Raw genomic sequence first — 19,021 nt, 5'->3', positions numbered from 1 at the left:
ACGTGATAGACGGATGTGGCTGCTTCAGCCGTGCTAATATATATTTATACAAATTGGACACAGCGCCAATACCACACTGTCTGATAGCCGTCCATGTTTGTTTGCATCTGTTTGTCCGCAGTGCTCTCAGTATTGACTCATTCGGTCAAAACAAACTGCACACCGCCCCTGCGACATTGACGAACGCCACGTCCAGAAACTCACACAAGTTGCCACTCAGTGTCTTCAAGGTCAATACATTTACTTTTCCTCGGTCCGTATCTCCATGTCCCTCTTCCAAACTTGAATGCAATCGCCGCCCAGAGTCGTAAGACATCAGGCGCGCCGTACCCACCTCAGTGGTCGACCATGCCAAGCACAGACTAGAGAGCAACAAGCCAAACCAAACACATCACGCCAACGCTTGTCTCTTTCAACTCTCTCTTGTCATCAATTATTGCTTTTTTTTTTCGATCCGCCTACTCAAAACTCCCTGTTTGCGTCATGAGGCATCATTCGGCAGCCTGGGCGCTCCTCGCCCAGACGGTCATGGGGTTCTCGGCGTACGACTACAACACGCCGGGCGCGGCGCAGGTGCGCTTCTGGCTCAACCGCGACGATGTAGACGACGGGGCCGTGACGCAGATGCCATTCCTCACGGGCACCGGCTTTGCCACGCTACCTGTCACAGACTGCTTTCGGGATGATGACTCGGAGGAGTCGCGCTACGACATTGCCATTCTCGGCGCGCCGCACGATACGGTCCGTGTAGTGCCGCGCCGTTGACTACTCATCAAGTATGGTACTGACAAGTCATTTCTAGACAACCACGGGCCGTCCGGGTGCCCGGTTCGGCCCTCCTGCCATCCGGCTCGGCAGCAACCAAAAGACGTACGGACTAAGCGTCTACACCCGTATGTCGAGTTAACTACCGCATCGCAGCCGGTGTGTGTCTAATCAAGGGTGTTATGTAGGACGCGATGCCTTGAGGGACTGGGCTACGATTGTCGACTGCGGAGATGCCAAGATGACGTGGCTGGACAACCGGTATGCGCTCAAGACGCTGGAGCAGGCGCACAGGAAGATTTCGGGGCGGCCGGCCCGGAGCAGCAACACGTCGAGCGTGCCGCGCATCATTACCCTGGGCGGCGATCACACGACGACACTGGCCGCACTGCGGGTGACGGAGAAGCATTGGGGCCCGGTGTCGGTGATTCATTTCGACAGCCACATTGATACCTGGGATCCCTCACAGCTGGGTAAGCGATACTGGGTATAACACACTTGTTCTCCAACTCATGATTCATTTCAAAAATCAGGTGGCGGCATCTCTGATTATGCGCAAGTCTACCCTACCCCCCACTGTGTCTAGCAACAAACGGGAAGGCTAACCCAGCAGCAGCGCCTTGAACCACGGCACATTTCTGCATTTCGCCCATGAAGAGGTGGCTATGCCCACACCAACGGATTTTTGTCCTGCATCGTTTGCTGACCCCCCCCCCAGAAATTGATCCTCGACTCGTCCATCCACGCTGGCATCCGCGCCCAGGTCGTCAACCAGGGCGACATGCGCCACGACAAGGACTGCGGCTTCCACATCATCACGGCGCGCGATCTTGACCTGATTGGCGTCCAGGGCGTCATTGACCGTCTCCGCGCACGCGTCAACAACACGCGCGTCTACATTAGCATCGACATTGATGTGCTCGATCCCGCCTTTGCCCCAGGTACGTGCGGGCGCACCAGGACCGCAACGACCCAATGGTTTGCTGACAAGGGAGCAAAAGCGACCGGAACGCCCGAGACCGGAGGATGGTCCTCGCGTGAGCTCCTCACCATTTTGGCTGGCTTGGAAGGGCTGGAGATTATCGGGGGCGATGTCGTCGAGGTGGCGCCGCCGTATGATAACAACGCAGCCACGACGGCGCTGGCAGCTGCCGAGGCCGCCTTTGCTCTCCTGGAGCTCATGGTGGCTACGCCTGTCAAGGTGTAGTTGTAAAGTTGTCCAGCATCACACGTTCCACCATGTATTGCCGTGCTTGTCCCAGTATGTTCCGGCAGACGCGGTCTCTCCCCAGCGCAGGCAGGTACAATGTAGGGGAGACCCAGCGGAGCACCTTCCTTCAACTTTCTTGCACAACAAGCGAAACCACGTCAGTGCCCAAGTCCAATAGGCGTGATACCTTCTACAAGTTTCATCCTTCTATCCTGTATTCTCTGCTCTCATCACTTCAGCATCCACGTCTGCAAACATGTACTATATGTATACGCCCCCACCGCGACGGCTACGCGAACGTCACACAAGGCAAAACTTGCTGCGCGCTGCCTACGCTCAAAGTACTCAAAGTACTCAAAGTAGCAGATCAGGTAAATGTAGCCGCTTCCTGTCTCTTATCTACTATTGCACTACTGACAGCGCAGTAAATCGAGGTAACCGCCGTCTCTCTCGCACCCATACCCACGATGGCGCTGCCGATGAGGAGAACAACGCTCCAGACCAAGGTAGCCACCTCCTCAGCCACCTCCTCGGCCGTAGAACGAAGAGCGGCCGGCCTGCCTCCCTGGAAATTCTCCAGTGGTGGGCCGACGAGTACAAGTCGGCCGTCATCTGCGGGCTCAGCATCGCCATCCTCTCCGTCGTGCTGTGGTACTACGACGGCAAGCTCGTGCCCCGCTTGTCGCCCGGCCTCGATTTGGAGATGGTAGTGATTGCGCTCGTCACCGTGGCTCGCGTCGCCATGGGCAATGTCGTCGAGGCCTGCCTTTCTCAGTGCGCATGGATCTGGATCGCCAAGTCGCACCAGCGCCGCACCAAGACGGTAGCCCGCCTCGAGGACTTTAAACTCTTTGATGAGGCCTCGCGCGGGTTTCTCGGAAGCGTAGCCCTCATGTGGCGTATGAAGGGGCTGTACGTTGTCGCGCTCTGCTTTTTGTTCCTCATTCTGGCCTCTGCTGACCTTCTCCTGACCTTGGTAGGCATCTGTCTTGCATCGGTGCTGCCATCATCATTTTCACACACGGCTTTGAGACCTTTTCGCAGCAAATGGTGCACTACGTTGCCAGGCCCATCGTGTTCAGGAATGAAACGGAGCGATCGGCGCCGGCGAATTACCGCAGCGAATACTGGGACAATGTTGAGCAGCGCGATGAGAGCACAAGTATTTTGGCTCGACCCTACCTCTACTCGTTGCTTGCTAACTTTGCGCAGGTTTTACTCTTCAACTCTCAACAAAAGCAGCCATTTACACAGGAATCATTGCAGACGAGATCCCAGTTTTGATGCCTGCTTGTTCTACTGGGAACTGCAGTTGGCCTATATTTCCTTCGTTGGCTGTATGTGGCGAGTGCACACCGAAAAGTGTCATGACTGAGTGTAATGGACAAGGCTGTACATACTCGGTTTCTCCCAGTACCTCAGTCATAGTCTTGCATGGCGATGGGAACGAGGCTTTCAGGGCGCGACCAATCAAGGAGCACCAATCGCTAAAAGACCAGGGCAACACGGCATATCTGTCGGTATTTGAGGTAGTGGCAGCCTCCGACTTCCAGTCTAAAACGAACTCGACAGCATTCGAGTGTGCTCTATGGGCCTGTATGAAAGCATACGATACATCCATGAACGATGGCCATCTCACCCAAAATGTCATCGCTCTGTGGAATGAAACCCAGATAGAGGTGGAAACAAACGCTCACCTGGAGGAACATGTTTTTGTCAATGTTCCAAAGGAAATGAACACACTTCAGCGCTCAAGGCATGCCATCTCGACCAGAGCAGTTCAGACAATTCGCAGGTTCATGGATAACTTAACAGACGGATGGTACGAGGACAACGCGGGCAGAGTCAATTTCTCTTCCGATTGGGCCGAAGCGATACATGATGGAGTACCAGCCATGTCCGACTGGATGGAACAGCTAACTCTCAGCTTGAGCAATGAGTTTCGGCGGCATGGGAGGATGGGAGACGACCACAGCACAAGATACGAGGGCAGCGCCACCAAGCTGGCCAACTTCGTCAAGGTGAAGTGGCTCTGGATGATATACCCACCCCTGTGCTTGACCATTAGCATATACTACCTCTTTGCCACGATTTTGGCCAGCGTCCGCGACAACGTTGCGGTTTGGAAGGGCGATTCAATGCCGATGCTCTTTAGCTGCATTCACCCCGATATTCTGCAACTCGGAGCTAGCAAAATGGATACACACAAGGGACTGGATGAGCTGGGGCGCCATGGTATCGCGCTGGAGAAGGCAGAGTCGGGCGCTTGGGTGTTTGAGCCTACCGTTGGGCCGGAAGATCCGCGTGGCCGCATGCAGAGGGTATTTCGATGGCGAGACTGACTGACCTACCTTACCTGTGCGAGACTCAACATTACATGGACTCGACCCGTTTTGTGTGGGATTAACACCTAGAAGTCGGTAAATGAAAGAAGTAGCAAGTAGTATTAATTATTATTATATCTAGCCAAAAGTACCTCAGTATTAGCAACCCCAAATCCAAACTGTCCTATTTTCTAGCCAAAACAATATCCAAGAACATCACCACTTGACTGCGAAACTGTCTAATTCCTGCTCACTCAGACCCTCGCACGCGCCGCACGTGCACCGAAACCCGTACCAGTGGTACAACAACGCCGGTGTCTTGCCCCTCCCATAACAGAGCTTGAGCTCTTCCCCCTCGGCCACCTCTGCAGCCACCCACAGGCACAAGCGCCGGCGGCTCGCATCATACGCGTAGTGCACATTGTCGGCCCCCGTGCAAGCGTGATTAAAGCGGGCAGCAATGGGAAACAGACCTGCCTCGTGGTGTCTACCCGTTGAGAAGCTACAAATATCCCATCAGCCACATCCAAGGGGCTCTCTCTCTCTCGCGGAAAACAAAAAAAAACAACGAGGGAGGGGAAAGCCGAAGAAAAAAAGAAAAGAAAATTCTAAAAAAAAAACTCGTCGTACCTGTTGGTGTCCCAAATCGCTTCCAGCCAGTCGGTGCCCAGCTTAAAGTGGTCGCTCGCGTGCAGCCGGAGGGCCTTTTGCTGCCTCTTGCGGCGCAGCCTGGCAAAGGCGGCAAAGAGGCGCGGCCGGGCGGCGACGACCAGCAGCGGCGTCTCTTCGAGGAGCAGCTCGCCCGGCGCGAGCGCGCGCGTGGCAAAGGCCCCCAGACCGCCCGTCGCCGACGGCTGCACGACAAAGGGCTTGCCTGCTGCTGTGGGGGGTGGTGGTGGTGGTGTCTTGATGGGGGGGAGGGCGGCGGCAGTCGTGTCCATGTTGTTTGTGTGTGTGTGTGTGAGAAGAGAGGGGGGGATGAGGAACAGGGTGGTGTTATCTTGGGGGAGGGGGGTTGTGTAAATGTGTAAATGCTGGACGCTGAAGCGGCAAGTAAGTGAGCGACGACGACAGATGATGAGCAGCGCAAAGGTACAACAAGTTGGGGGAAAGAGCAAAGGAATGGGGTAAAGGAATAAAGACGTCAAGAGGCAGATGTATAAACTAGGTAGACTTGAAACGTAAAAGGAATTGAGATGATATGTGTTGGTCAAGGAGCCAATTCTGCCCGTCTACTTTAGGAATCACCAGCCGGCACATCAACTCGTGGAAACAAGTTTTTCATTTTTATCGTACATGTTTTCCATCTACCCAATGCACCTCAGACTATTTTGACAAGATGGTCCTGAAAACAAGCAACTCCAACTCCCCCGTAAACGCCATATCTGTACAGTTCTCGCCAGTGTATACTACCCAACCCATGCAGAAAACCAACCATATTGAGACCCAGATAAGCAGCTTTCCAGAAGCTTGCCACTCTCGTTGATATCATTTTTTTGTTCAAAGTAACCCTTTCCCAGTATTTTCTATGACCGCCCGGCTGATAATGTTGACAATTTAAAAAGATGAAACAATGTTAATTCGAAAATGCAACAACGCTCCTTATACAAGTCCATAAGACCCCAAAATAATGTGTCAGGATAGTGCGCTCGTCAAAAGCCAAACTTCTTCTTAGGTCGCAGAGGGCAGTCTGCGCGGCAGTCGGGGCATCGCAGGCAGCCCGGCTTGGCCCAGATCCGTCGGCACTTGCACACCCAAAGATCGCGGCCGGTGCGAGTAGTGAGACAGTCAAAGGGAGCATGGAGGCCCTCGCGAACACCACACTCGATGCAGAAGCGCCGGAGAGCGATTTGTCGGTCTCGGCCAGGCTGAGGGTCGCGATCAGTCACCAGGCGGCCGTGGTGGTCGACATAGGCATGCTGCGGCTGCAACATGTCAAAGTGCTCCGGAGAGCGGACTCGGAAGCATACGTAGCACTCAAAGTTTCCTGGCTTATAGTCGTGACCCTTTTCGCTGGGTCGGTGCTGAGGAAAGTCCTTGGCAGCTCTCATGACAAACTGAGACTTGTCATCTGTGTCGGACATGCTTCGGGGGTCAATGGTCTGATTGAAATATCGGTTCACGGTGGACAGATGAATAAGGGACTGGTAGTCCAAGTCATTATAGACTTTATTTTGAACATCGTTGGGCAGACGCTCAATGCCCGAGGGCAGGGCCGAGCCTGACGGTGACTGGGGCGAAGGCATGTGGTACGGCTGCGATTGTCGGAGTTGAGGAGGTGAGACGACGTGTTGCGAGTGTTGGCGCGAGTGCTGACGTGAATAACTTGCGTGATGGTGATGTTGCTGAGGCTGGTATTGCTGCTGGGGCTGCTGGTGATAGTGGTGCGGGCTCGGTTGTTGTTGATACAGTTGATGAGGATGTTGTTGTTGCTGATAGTGAGATGCCGGGCTGTAGTGATGAGAGTGTTGCCTTTGGTAGGAGTCATGAACAGACTCGGGACTGGGATAATCGGTAACTGAAGCGTTGGATCCTCGGTATTTGTGAGCGCGAGGAGGCGTAGGCAAGGCAGTCATGGTCGAGGATGACATTGGGGGGAGCGGGAGAGGTAGTGATGGGCGGGTTAATCTCGATGATTTATGTAAGATGGAGGTGGTGTAGAGGTGGTGGAAGATGATCCGCGTTTATGGGTGTCGTGCATGCGAACCTGCAGGCAAGGTCTCGAAACTCGATGTAATGTTTCTAAATCGAGATGGTGGGCAATGGGGTGGCTGATGGGTGTATGGTGGCGCCGAGGAGTGAGTTGGCGCAGAGCAAGAGAAGCGAAAGCGGGAGAGAGAGAGAGAGAAGACGGAGAGCAATAGGAGAGAGAAGGGCAGGATATGAGAGAATAAGTAAGGAAATAGGTAAAAATGAAGTATACAAGTAGTGAGTGGTGGATTGTGTCTGATACAGGGCGTGTTTTCCGTGTCCACCAGAAACGTAACTGGATCGGAGGCGAATCTGGACTTTTTTAACTAGTATTAGCAGCAGCACATGGGCGGCCTGCAGCCAGGAGTCGAGGAGCAAAGAGACTGATATGCTAGTTAATACTGGTCGGGCTAAGAGTCGCGACTAATAAGACGACGACTGGATGGGCCAAAATCTGGGGTGGACACGGGTTCAAAGACAGGGAGGGTGTGTAGGAGTCGGGCGGCGGCATAGCAGGGTGCTTGATACCGAGGCGCGGCAACGCGCAATGTGAGAGAGCGTGTGTGGCATGGGGCGCATGGGCGCATGGGGCGCATGGATGAGCAGGGGCGTGACGGAATAAGACATTGAGCCAGTCGAGACGGTGGTTGCTGCATGGTCCAATGGCCGTTTCTGACGACCAGAGACGAGAGCGAGAGAGACGAGGGCGGGCGTGTTTGTAGAGAGAGGGGACCCCTCAACCGTGTCAAAAGTCTGGAGCCGGCCGTGAGCAAATCAAGCAAGAGGAAAATAACAAACAGCATATTGACCATTATTCTGGGTATCACCGTATCGAATTCCCTTTTCCCGATCCTTGTTTTATTTTTTGCGTGCCACAGACTGCACATGTTTCTGGCATGTTTCATCGGAGGGTGAGACACGTCCTCCAGCTAGGCGTGCTGGGACAGGTCTGGCATGCTGCCCTTGACGAGAGGGACATGCTTTTTTTTTGGTCTCTATTAAAATAGACCCATGGCTTTATTTGCATCGACAGAGGCTGTGGATCCCGGGACTTGAGAAGAGGGTACGCGGCGCACGATGATAAAGAAGACGGGCGGTGCAGACTTGGTCCGGGTGCGATGTTGCGGTCAAGCCGATGATCAAAGGCAAAGGCAATGACCGGGCTGCTAACTAGAACGATGAAAGAGGCAACAAATTGCCCAACAAGGCAGTCGAGCAACTCCGGGGGAGCAAATGGAGGAGTGGTTGTCGAGGGATCGATGGGGTGGTTTGCCGCAAGGGTGGAGCGGCAGACCGAAGAAGAAGCGTGCACAGAAAAGCTTGCTAGCGGCTTTTGATGGTGTAAAGAATTGCGAGATGGAGGACGACAATGGTGATGAATTATTGTTGGTGATGAGTGATGGAATACTGCAGCATGGTCTGTTTGCTGTTTGTTCATGTAGATGAAATGCCGACGAAATGGGCCGACCTGGGAGAACCAGAGCGAAAAACGGCGGGCGTCCCAATGTGGCAAGAGGTTTCCTGGAAACAGCCTGCTGACAGCTTGGCACCGGCGGGTGGTGGTGAGGGAGTCTGGCGTTGATAGGGAGGTACCTTGGCCTTTTAGCTGCATGAACTCCAGCACCTCCAGCACCTCCAGCACTCTGCCAGACACAATTACAGGCCCCAACCTCCCTGAACGAGGTTCCCACCGGCCCACAAATAACTACATCCATGCGCCCTCGAGTCCCTCGAGTCGTTTCAATCGTTACAAATAATATGCCCCCATATATCGCATACCTGCATAAAAGAATCACACCAATGCCTCAAGCATGAGAAGCCCCATGAAAAGCCAAAAATAGCTAGGGGGAGGGGAGGATACACAAAGATTCATCAAAACATACCTACCTATCTATGAAGAAAAAAAAAAAAAAGAAAAAAAAAAGACTAGGCCAAATGCCAAATGCTCCTGTTTCCTCTCCCGCCCCCTCCCCGAGCCCCTCCTGCAAACACACTTGATACTCGTCTGATGTCGGTCGCTGCGAGCCCCTCCTCTTTTTCCTAGGAGCTAGGGGCGTGTCTGTCCGTGCCTGTTGCGTGCGCAACGCCTTGATACTTTTTGCAAGATTCTTCCTGATGGTAAGAAACGTTTCTTGCCCCTTCTCTGCCAACCAACAGCGTTGCACACGCACGTCCCACCATCGATGGGAGCCGCATGGTACAACCAATACCGTTGCTGGACAACCGTAAAGAAGACAAGCAACAAGGCTTTCATGCAATCTTATGCAAATGATGCCATCTATTTTTCTTGATTTTGTTTTCTTGATTTTGTTTTCTTGATTTTGTTTTCTTGATTTTGTTTTCTTGATTTTGTTTTCTTGATTTTGTTTTCTTGATTTTGTTTTCTTGATTTTGTTTTCTTGATTTTGTTTTCTTGATTTTGTTTTCTTGATTTTGTTTTCTTTTTCGCTTCTGAATCAATCACTAGACACATCTTACCATTTCTAAATAATAGAGTTTCTCCCTGCTTCTTTCACAAGGCTCAACTCGGACAGCATGCTGCAAACCTCACCCGTCCATGGATCATCAAACCATCTAACCCTCTGTCCTGTCTGTGCTCCAGACCCTCCGTCCCGGCCTGCCTCGCTCCCGTCCCCCGCCCCCTGTAATGAACCAGCCTTTGTTCCTCACGAACAATGCGCGCCCCAAATCCTTTGTGATACCATTCGAGTCGGAATTTCCTTACCTTCCATGATCAAAGCACCAAAAGAAAAGTCTGACATCTTTTTTTTTTTTTTTCGCTCGACCTGTTGCGTCCCGTCGTGCGACATCCGCTGCCCTGTTCCAGACCTGACTCGACTCTGTCCTGTGTGGCACGTCACGTTACAAACGTAAACAAAGCCAGGGCGATGGAAACACGAAAGAAAAAAAAGTCGCTCAGACCCCCCCGGTCTTGGTCGACATCTGCCGATTGCACTTTATTAATAAATCTTCGCCGTGTTTTCTTCTTCCTTCGCGTTGTACAAGGAGAAGCCAGCTGGCCAGGGATCAATCATACCAGCCGTGCGTGGGAAGGAACCAACTGCCGTTCAAGCCGTCCAACTTAGTAGCCTCGCACCCACCCGCCATGTATTATATTACATATATTGTACCTACTACCAACAACACATTCTGTGGTGAGGCTTTTTGACAGGCATACTAGTCATGTAGGGCATATTTCACACGAATCCGCGGGCTTGCATTCGTACACCTTGTCGTCACGAGTAGCCCCTCATGCAAAATCTTGCTTGATTCAAGTGTATTCAGATAAACAACCACGTATTTGGCTCATACTTTTTTTTTAGCTCCCATACGTGCTCCTCACCTCTCCGCCCAGGAAATCGCAAAAACGCCATTTATCAGCCAAAAATAGCTCACATCATCAATTCCTTTTTCCGAGCGGACCCCCGCGTCGTTCAACAGACCGTTGCAACTTTTTATATGCTAGTAGGTTCCGCGGCCCTCGACGAACTCGGCGTGGAATGAATGCAGGATGGAATCCGTGTCATCAATGGCAATCCGTCTCACGCTCGCAAGCTGCTTAATCTTGGCGGTGCTGTGAAATCTGTCAGTCTCTCCTCTACGCGGCAAGCGACACACAAACACGTACACTTCCTTGACTTGGTCGTCCGACATCTTGAGGCCGAGCTGCTCAACACGGGACTTGACGGCATTCCAGCCGGTAATCGGGCTGTTGATCGAGACGTAGCGGGTAAGACCAAAGTCTTCGGGGTTGATGATTTCATATGTCGACGGGTTGTTGAGAATGGCCTTGGCGTGGATGCCAGCCTTGTGAGTAAAGGCGCAGAAACCAGTAATAGGGTTGTTGAAGGGAATGTTCTGGCGAAAGGTTAGCATGGGTTCATCCTAGGGGTGGAAAAGAGTAACTTACAATTTGCACAGCGTCGGCAACCAGTGTCTCAAGAGACTTGAGCTCCTTGAGCTTATACTTGGACTTGACGTATTCTGGGGCGCTGACAACCATGCGGGCCATGAGAGCACCAAGGGGGGTGATGCCGTTGCGCTCACCTATTTCATGTTAATGTTGTTTTCTTCGTCTGCCCTCTGCGTGACTAACCAATTCCGAGAACTGAGGTATCAATGTGGGTGGCACCGGCCTCGAGGGCGGCGTGGGCGTTGGCAACGGCACATCCTGAAAGAGTTAGCAGAGTCCTCATCCGTCATTTTGTCGTGCCATCCTACCGGTATCGTCGTGGAAGTGAGTCTCGATATCGCAGTGCACGACACCTACATGGTTGATTAGTATCCAGGCTGTACAGTGGCTCCACGTTGTAGACTTACCGCGCAGGGTACGCACGAGATCGTACACCATTCTGGGGGTGGCTCCGCCAACCGTGTCGGCGATACCAACGCGATTTACGCCAGCGGCATCAACGGCCTTGTACAGGGACAGTAGATCGACGAGGTCGGAGCGGAAAGAGTCCTCGGATGAGAATCGGACCTGGACACCCTCACTGAAAAAGAGGCGCGAGTTAGCGTCGGGAGTGCGAGGGGTAGCAGCGCAACCACAACATACCCCTTGAGGTACGCGATAACTTCGAGGGCAGTCTTCTGAATGTAGGCCATGCTCTTGCCGTGGGAAAACTCGCGGAGGAAGCTAGAGGTACCAATGACGAGATCGACACCGTCGACACCAGTGCTACAACCCCGTGTTAGCCTTGCTTGTATCGCGCATTTGAGCAAGTGGCGACTCACGCTACCGCAGCCTTGGCGTCCTCCATGTTGCAGCGAACATCTGTTAAAAACGAAAGAAAATATTAAATCGATTCTGTCGAATAAATGACATGTCAATATCACGTACGGGTAAGAATCTTGGCCTGTTGTCGAGACGTCGTGTTAGCGAGATCGGACACATGTGTGCAAGAGCGGGCCCGGCAGCACGTACATTGAGGCCGAGGCTGCAGATGAGCTTGCAGTCATTGAAGGCCTGCTCCGAGGCGACAGGCGAAGTCAGCTCGATAAAGTCGACGCCGAAAGAGTCGAGAGCCTTGGCACTGTATTATTGACAAGTCAGCGGTCTGCGCAATGAATCCTCCCCGGGTCATCGGGGCGGCCCTCTCCTCGTGTGGAGGGCCGACTCGGAGGGGTAATATTTTGGGTGGTGGTTGCGTACATCTTGACCTTGGTCTCGGTGTCGAAGAAGGCGTTGGCAAACTGCTCACCCTCACGCAGGGTGGACTCGATAATCTTAAAGTTGGCGACATTGGAGAGGTAGTCCTGGACGGACTGGTAGGGAGAGCTGGCTGAGCGGTGCTGGCTGCTGCCATTTGTGCCATTGGCGGCACTGCCATTGGCGTCGGCGCCTCCGTTGCAGCCTCCGCACATGGTTGCGAGATGTGGTATTTGTGTTTGTGTATCGGGTAGAGTGGTGAAGAGGGGAGGAATGCGCGCAATTATGTCGTCCGGTATTGATACAAAAAAAGGCTAGGAGCAATAGAGAGAGAAAAAAGGCTTCTTATAAATTTTGTAACAAGATTTTTTAACTTTGTATTGGAGGGGAGGGGCCTTGATATAGCGGGGACGCAGCAGCCAGGTAATGTGGCCAGTCCGATTGCCGGAGTTTCTGTGATTCATTCACAAGTAAATCCCCAGGTCCCGATACGTCAGAGCTCACGTGGCACCCCATCATGACATGCAAATTCAGTGGTGCAGTTGGTTAAATCACAAACAAACCTAGGCACATAACCACCTCGCCATGCCCAGGCTCCGCTAGAGCGATTTATATGCTGCCGATGCCGATGAATTGACCAAGAGGATTCGCGGTGACTCTACGGACGGGTACCCATTGCTCCATTCCGCCGCTTCCGATGACCACCGTGATTGGTTAATTACTCACTGTCGCTCAAGTCTACACCAAAACCGCCATCAATCCAGCAACCTTTGAGTCAAGCTACTCGCTGTTCCCTTCAGAGGCCAGCTGACTGACTGCTGGGTGCATCCCGATGCTAGCTCGCAGATATTTGCACACGCTAGCTCCTTCAAGCCGGCGTCCTCTTCAGCTCGCATGCTGCAACGTCTCACGGCATTTTCCATGCCGGGGCTGACGTTGCGTACGAGACGCAGCATCCGCCGTCGTAGCAGTGAAAGCCGTGCGTCCAGCCGTACGTTGAATGCGGATGCTGGCCTCGGCGGGGGCAGAAGCGCATCGTGGGCTGGGTCCGTGAGCAATCGACTCGCCGCCAGTGCCCCGGATTCTGCGCCCGGGTATCGCGGCAGTTGTCTTAGTAGATCCCGGCCACGGTTTGCCTGGCTGCATGTCGCGGATGCTGTGTTGTGGTTGGTGAAGACGTCAGCTCCATCACAGAGCTTCCTGGAGTTGAAGAGGTGAAGAGTCGCCATGCGCCGGTTGCAGGATCGTCGTCACGGTGCATGGGCAAAAGAACTGCCGTTTCTTCAGCTATAAGCCAGCCATTGATGCAAGGACCACGCAACCTGCCGTTTGAAGAGACCCAGGCCATACCCTGTTGAATAACCAGGTAGACAGCTTGCAGCCCCAGTTGTATGCGAGAGGAAAGGAAAACGCCCCCAGAGAAGAAATGTGACGGCCGAATTTAATAAAGATGAACTCGATGTGAGAGCAATCAGAACAAATTAGCCACGTATGGCCTCATATGCAACCAATCGAAGCTATGAGAAAGCCACTCAGACGGGCAGGTGTCCAATTAATGACGGACATGTTGCATTTCTGGGCTGGGCTTCGAAACAAGCGTGCATTAGACACAGTAGCCAATGCATCATAATTTAGCAACTTTTTGGACTTATATGAGTCCTTCTAGCGGGCATAATTTATTGCAGTCGCATCCGGGCTTGCATTTGTCGAGTTCCTTGATTTGCCAAGTATCCATAGCAACCTAGACAGTTGGCGGCAATAAGATAATAGCAACAAATAGTAGAGAGAGCAAGATAGAATCGAGAAGAGAAATGTGTTTTTTTTTTTTTTTGGATTCTACCCAAGTGTCGAACTCTACACAGATGGCGACATTAGTGGTTGTCCGTCTGCCCCGATCCGGTGCCAAAACTCCAGGCGATTTCGGCCAGCAAATGACAAGTTAGGCTGACAAGTACAAACTGACACAGAAACCCTGCAAATGTTTGGGCGAAACAAGGCAAAGAACGACTCACAGCCAGTCAAAAGGACGATGGCAAGGGGGGCCGCGACAGGAGAAGACCCTTTTGTCGGAACCCCTGACACAACCAACGTCATTGCCTGACGGCGGTCCCTTCAGCGTTGCACACGATATTTTCGTATTCGACGGGCGTTTGCCCAGAATCGCTTCTTTATTCCTGCATTGCACATTTCTTCTTCTTTTCCGGGACACTGCCGTCTATGCAGCCGCCACAAACTGCCAGCCATTAAACGTCCGATTCGATTTGACGCGTTCCCAATCAACCATGGTCAACTGCACCGTCGTGCCATCCACGGCTCCCAGCGAGGCTGGCGTCGCCGGCGCAGGCGTATGTTTCTTCACAGTCACTTTCTTTTTGTCGTTTTTTTTCTTTCTTTTACTAACCGCTCTTCTTCTACTCTCCCAGATTCTCCTCTCCTTCATGATCACCGCCGTACTCGCCCTCGGCCTGTCCGCCAGCGTCGTCGCCGCCGAGATGCGCGGCCGTCCGGCAGGCATCCGGCGCAAGCTCCTCAGCGGCTTCAGCGACTCGCAAATCGTGCAGGGCATCGGCCTGCAGTCGGTCGGCCTCGCCAAGATGGGCTCGCTCGTGCCGTACCACTTCTTCCTCATCTGGATGCTCTCGCTGCTGTCCATGGCGACGCACAACGCGACGCTGCTGGCCCTCGTCCGCGACTACCGCCGCGACTGGGTCCTGCGCTGGCTGCGGCAGGCCCTCATGCTCGCCAACCTCGCCCTCTCGTGCGTCTCGGGCGTCTTTACGCTGCAGGTCGTCTCCCGCGGCATGGCCTTTTCCACGCTGCCCGTGGCGTGCGCCTGGGACGGCGGCGGGCAGACGACGACGACGACGTTTGGCAAGCCCCCCGGCGGCGCAAAGGACGCGCTGTCGTATGTCGGCACCATTGCCGTGATTACGGGCAACGTGGTCGTCTTCGTGCTCGCCACGTGGTACCTGCACAGCCGCGCGCAGCAAAAGGCCTGGTACAAGACGGTGCAGGTCGCCGGGCTGCTCGTCATGACGGCCGTTGCCGTCGGCGCCGCCGTGCGCGTCGTCCTGCTGTCGTCGGCGTTTGGCACGCCCTCGGTGCCGCTCGCCGACGACGGCGAGAAGCAGTGGAGCTTCGGCCAGCTGCTGTCCGTCCTGCTGCTCGTGCTCCCGCTCATCTCGGCCATTGAAATTTACAGGGGCGACGTCCAGGTCGCGCCACCGGCTGCTGATGGCAGGAGTCCGCTGTACGACGGCGAGCTGCAGGCCGGGCCGCGCAGCAAGTTCCAACCCAATCCGTTCTTTGGCTCCGAAACGAACTTGTTTAGGAAATGAAGCTGTGATTTTTTTCGTGAAGTTGGGGAGGGGGTGTTTACGATGGATACGGGTTGCAGGGTAGTAATGGTAGGGCTCTTCTGCATTTTCCAAAGGCGTCATGGAGCTGGCTACAAATATGGCTGTTTTCTTTTTTCTCGGTTCGTTACAGAATTAGCGTTAAAAATGCATCATTTCTATTACAAGGACACGCGGGGCTCTGGCTTTATCGACCGCTGCGCATGTAGTACCTAATCGGTTGTATAACAGATCACTCCGCTCTGTGAGGCGCGACGGCTTCTATGTCTTCAACTCCAACATGAAGCCAGAGTATTCATTCATGTGCAAGAGGCTCGTTCTTTGAAAGCTGAGCGTTTCACTTGGCCGACCTCGTGTCACCTTGTGGAACACCTCGACGTGCCTTGTGACTTGGTCTTCATCAATAGCCTCAGGATATGCGAAACATATCAGAGTCCCCTACGTTCTTCGGCCGCGAGACCGATAGGCTGGCATGTAAGTGTGTGAGACCTGCCGATAGACAGAAAATTCTCCGACGAGCTATGCAGGGCGAACAGGGTTGCCGATCGAATCTGCCGCATACCGGTCGTAACGCCATTTCGCTCATCGCTGTATTGCAAAAAGCAGCACCGAGATGTCTCAAAGCGAGTCTGTAGGCCGGCGTTTTGAAGACCTCACGTACGAGCAAGAATGCTGGCATGTTGTCAAGGTACTCAATACACAACTAAGCCAGACTAGTATGAGGTTTAGTTGGGACTTGGTATTATTTTTTCTGTCTTATGCAATGTATGCCATCCTCACCGATCCTCTCGCCAAGAATAAATCATAGAACGACACACTTGGCCGGCAAACCACACGGTCCCTCCCTGGACTTTTTTTCTTGCTGTTCTGCCGAGCTAGCCGCCTGCCCCGGCTTCCTCACGGTGCCCGCCGCCGCCGCCGCCGCCCCGACTCCGTTCGATTTGGATTCGCTACCATGTATTCAGTTGCCCTTGACGGCGTTGTAAAAGGCCTCGCCCTGGATGGTGGCAATCTCAATCTCCTTGGCCGAGGGCTGGCGGGAGCCGTCGGCGCCGGAAAATGTGCCGGCGCCCCAGGGGGAGCCGCCGTGGACCTCGCTCAGGTCGGCCAGCTGCGCAAACGACTTTGCGTAGCCAAGAGGCACAAACTGGATGCCGTGGTGCGCGAGCGTCGAGAGGGCCGCGAGCGCCGTCGACTCCTGGCCGCCGCCGAGGGTGCCGGTGGAGATGAAGAGGCCGGCCTTTTTGCCCCAGTAGCCGCCGGACGACCAAATCTGGCCAGTCTTGTCCCAAAAGGTCTATATATATATTTTTTTCAGTGGTTAGTTCTTCATGTATAGATGTAGGGAAGAGGCGCAATGGGTGGCGGGGGAGGGGGGGGGGTTTACCTTCCACTGGGCGGGAAAGTTGCCGTAACGGGTTGGGATGCCGAGAAGGAGGCCGTCGTACTCGAGGAGCTGGTTGGGGTTCTCGAGGACAGTCACGTCGGTGGGCTTGGGGGGCGCGTGCATCTTGTCGAGAACGTCCTGGGACAGCGTCTCAGGGATCTGGAAAAGGTCGGCCGTGCCGCCGGCCTTTTCGATGCCCTTTTTCTCGGCATCGGCCAGTGCCCTGATGTGGCCGTACATTGAGTACTAGAGCATATTAGCGAAATGTCGAATCATTGTCATGGTCTGATTTTGCGTGGGGGGGTGAATAGCTCGAGCTAGTGAGTGCATCGACGAGGAGGGGCAGCGAGGGGTAGCTTGTGAGTGCGCGGCGAAAGAGGGCAACGTACGTAGACAATTGCAATTCTGACCATGTTGGCGGTGGTGTTTTGAAACTGTTGTGTGAAGGGGTATGGACAAGTAGATTTACACAGACTGTGCTGGGATGAGGAGAGAAGAGGGAGAGGAACTAGCTGTAGGAGGGACGGGTGGCGCTCTTATACTCGCAAGCTACCAACGTGGTGGCCGGATGCAGCCAACTTCAGCCGCCCAAACAAGACGCAGTGTTTTGGGACGATCGAGCTGCCATCTCCACCCGGTTGTTGCATTGGTGATGATTGCTAAGGGTCATAGGCTTGGATGGCGCGTCCCCTCTTGTTACTTACACACCCTGTCCCTTGGAGTCGGGCGGGGGCAAAGAGTTACGGTACCAGATGTATGGCGTAATTCGTAATTGGGCAGTGTCGTGGTGACCCATGCAGGCCGATTCGAGATTCACTGAGAGTCCCTGAATCAGTGCACAATACCGCGCGCGCAAAATCGGCAGGCGGTGCTTTGTTTGGCTCTGTCTTTTCCGATTACATGAATCTGACCAACCGATCCCCCCCTGCGAGCTGGTACATGAGGCTGGGTGGAGTTTGGCGGGGTTTATAAGTACCGAGCCAGCCAGGCTGAGAGTGGAGTCGCTGAAGTGCATTTGTGAGCAGCGAGGCTGGATTAGCCAACGCTTGCATAAGCCAGCCATTACACACAAGGGTTGTTGGAGGTTCTCCTTGTTGAGATTGTTTGCAACTGCGCAAAGATGAAACTTCATAAGAGAACCCAATTATTTCTGCATGTCAGCGTAGAGAACTTCCTCACAATGAATGCGAGTAGCGAGCCCAGATCAGCGTAAGCATCACAATGCACAAGGATGCTCGTTGAAATCATGAGGGCGCAATATGCCACCGTCACAAAGAAAAGCATGCGTAGACAATAAATATTTTCCCATTATAACTAGACAAAATCCCCCGATGGCTTACACTGTCTGTATATTTTTTTGCCGGTCTAGATGATTCATCATGCTATAAAATAAAACGCTGCGCCTGTTCAAAACGGCAAAACAAGAATCGCTAAACTACCCAAGACCAAAATAAACGCGTTTAAACAAATCGAGATCCCATATATCATTACGTCGTATTGCACTCCCACCGCATCAATGCGGGTGCCGCTCAATCACAATCTGCGGTACCGGTCCGGCGAAGCTACTCGACCGCCGCTGCTGCTCTTGACCGCCGTCCACCGGCACATCCGACCACGCGCCCGGACTAAATCTCCCCTCGGTATACCCCGGTGGGTGCAGCGCCTCTCTCGGCGGCGCCCCGGCCTCCTCATACCGCGGCGGCGGCCGCTCCTCGGTCCCGCCAAAATCCAGCGGCACCTCGACCAGCTCCGGACTGGATCCCGCCAGCGGCGAGTCACCGCCGCTCGGCGCCGCCACGTGCTGCTGCTCACGCGAGTAAGCCGGCGAGAGGGGCTCGCCGCCCACGCTCACAAACGACGTCACGCTCCGGTTGCGGCCATGCACCGACGCGTCCGGCCCCGCGGCGGCTGACTCCCCAATGCTCGCCGCATCAGCCAGCAGCCCCATGCGCTCGCTGTCGTTGCTGCTCGCGCGGACGCGGCTGCCATCGTGCCGGGCGACGCCAAGGTCCCCGTACGAGACTGTCGAAACGGACCGCAGACGCTGGTCCTGCGCGCGACTCGCGTCCTGGCGGAGCTCTGTGATGGTCTCGTTGCCGGCGGCCTCGTGCGCGCGGGCCGCGCGCGCGCGCTGTCGAA

General features: G+C 54.1%; 5 protein-coding genes across 5 annotated transcripts; 1 reads left to right on the top strand and 4 right to left on the bottom strand.

The window, feature by feature from the left end:
* Window positions 1–483: 483 nt before the first annotated feature.
* CCM_06009 (arginase family protein) lies at window positions 484–4,317 on the top strand (the record flags this gene model as incomplete). The annotated part of the gene is made up of 9 exons (XM_006671153.1): window positions 484–741; window positions 803–893; window positions 954–1,238; window positions 1,299–1,324; window positions 1,484–1,706; window positions 1,767–1,968; window positions 2,486–2,887; window positions 2,956–3,137; window positions 3,188–4,317. 9 exons carry the CDS (start codon window positions 484–486, stop codon window positions 4,315–4,317), a joined length of 2,799 nt encoding a protein of 932 aa, XP_006671216.1.
* A 1,634-nt stretch (window positions 4,318–5,951) lies between these two features.
* Window positions 5,952–7,617, bottom strand: CCM_06008 (uncharacterized protein; the record flags this gene model as incomplete). Its single annotated transcript, XM_006671152.1, has 4 exons — window positions 5,952–6,520; window positions 6,553–6,801; window positions 7,253–7,316; window positions 7,519–7,617. 4 exons carry the CDS (start codon window positions 7,615–7,617, stop codon window positions 5,952–5,954), a joined length of 981 nt encoding a protein of 326 aa, XP_006671215.1.
* Window positions 7,618–10,452: 2,835 nt separating this feature from the next.
* On the bottom strand, window positions 10,453–12,354 carry CCM_06007 (homocitrate synthase; the record flags this gene model as incomplete). The annotated part of the gene is made up of 10 exons (XM_006671151.1): window positions 10,453–10,848; window positions 10,901–11,037; window positions 11,087–11,161; window positions 11,212–11,256; window positions 11,311–11,483; window positions 11,546–11,668; window positions 11,725–11,764; window positions 11,831–11,846; window positions 11,915–12,023; window positions 12,143–12,354. 10 exons carry the CDS (start codon window positions 12,352–12,354, stop codon window positions 10,453–10,455), a joined length of 1,326 nt encoding a protein of 441 aa, XP_006671214.1.
* Window positions 12,355–14,550: 2,196 nt separating this feature from the next.
* CCM_06006 (uncharacterized protein) lies at window positions 14,551–15,579 on the bottom strand (the record flags this gene model as incomplete). The annotated part of the gene is made up of 1 exon (XM_006671150.1): window positions 14,551–15,579. One exon carries the CDS (start codon window positions 15,577–15,579, stop codon window positions 14,551–14,553), a length of 1,029 nt encoding a protein of 342 aa, XP_006671213.1.
* An 877-nt stretch (window positions 15,580–16,456) lies between these two features.
* CCM_06005 (minor allergen Alt a 7) lies at window positions 16,457–17,295 on the bottom strand (the record flags this gene model as incomplete). Its single annotated transcript, XM_006671149.1, has 3 exons — window positions 16,457–16,792; window positions 16,883–17,128; window positions 17,272–17,295. The coding sequence occupies 3 exons, from the start codon at window positions 17,293–17,295 to the stop codon at window positions 16,457–16,459; spliced, it is 606 nt and encodes a 201-aa protein (XP_006671212.1).
* Window positions 17,296–19,021: the final 1,726 nt, after the last annotated feature.

Source organism: Cordyceps militaris (assembly GCF_000225605.1).
Source record: "Cordyceps militaris CM01 unplaced genomic scaffold CCM_S00004, whole genome shotgun sequence".
NCBI lineage: Eukaryota > Fungi > Ascomycota > Sordariomycetes > Hypocreales > Cordycipitaceae > Cordyceps > Cordyceps militaris.
This window is presented reverse-complemented; position numbering and strand designations above follow the sequence as displayed.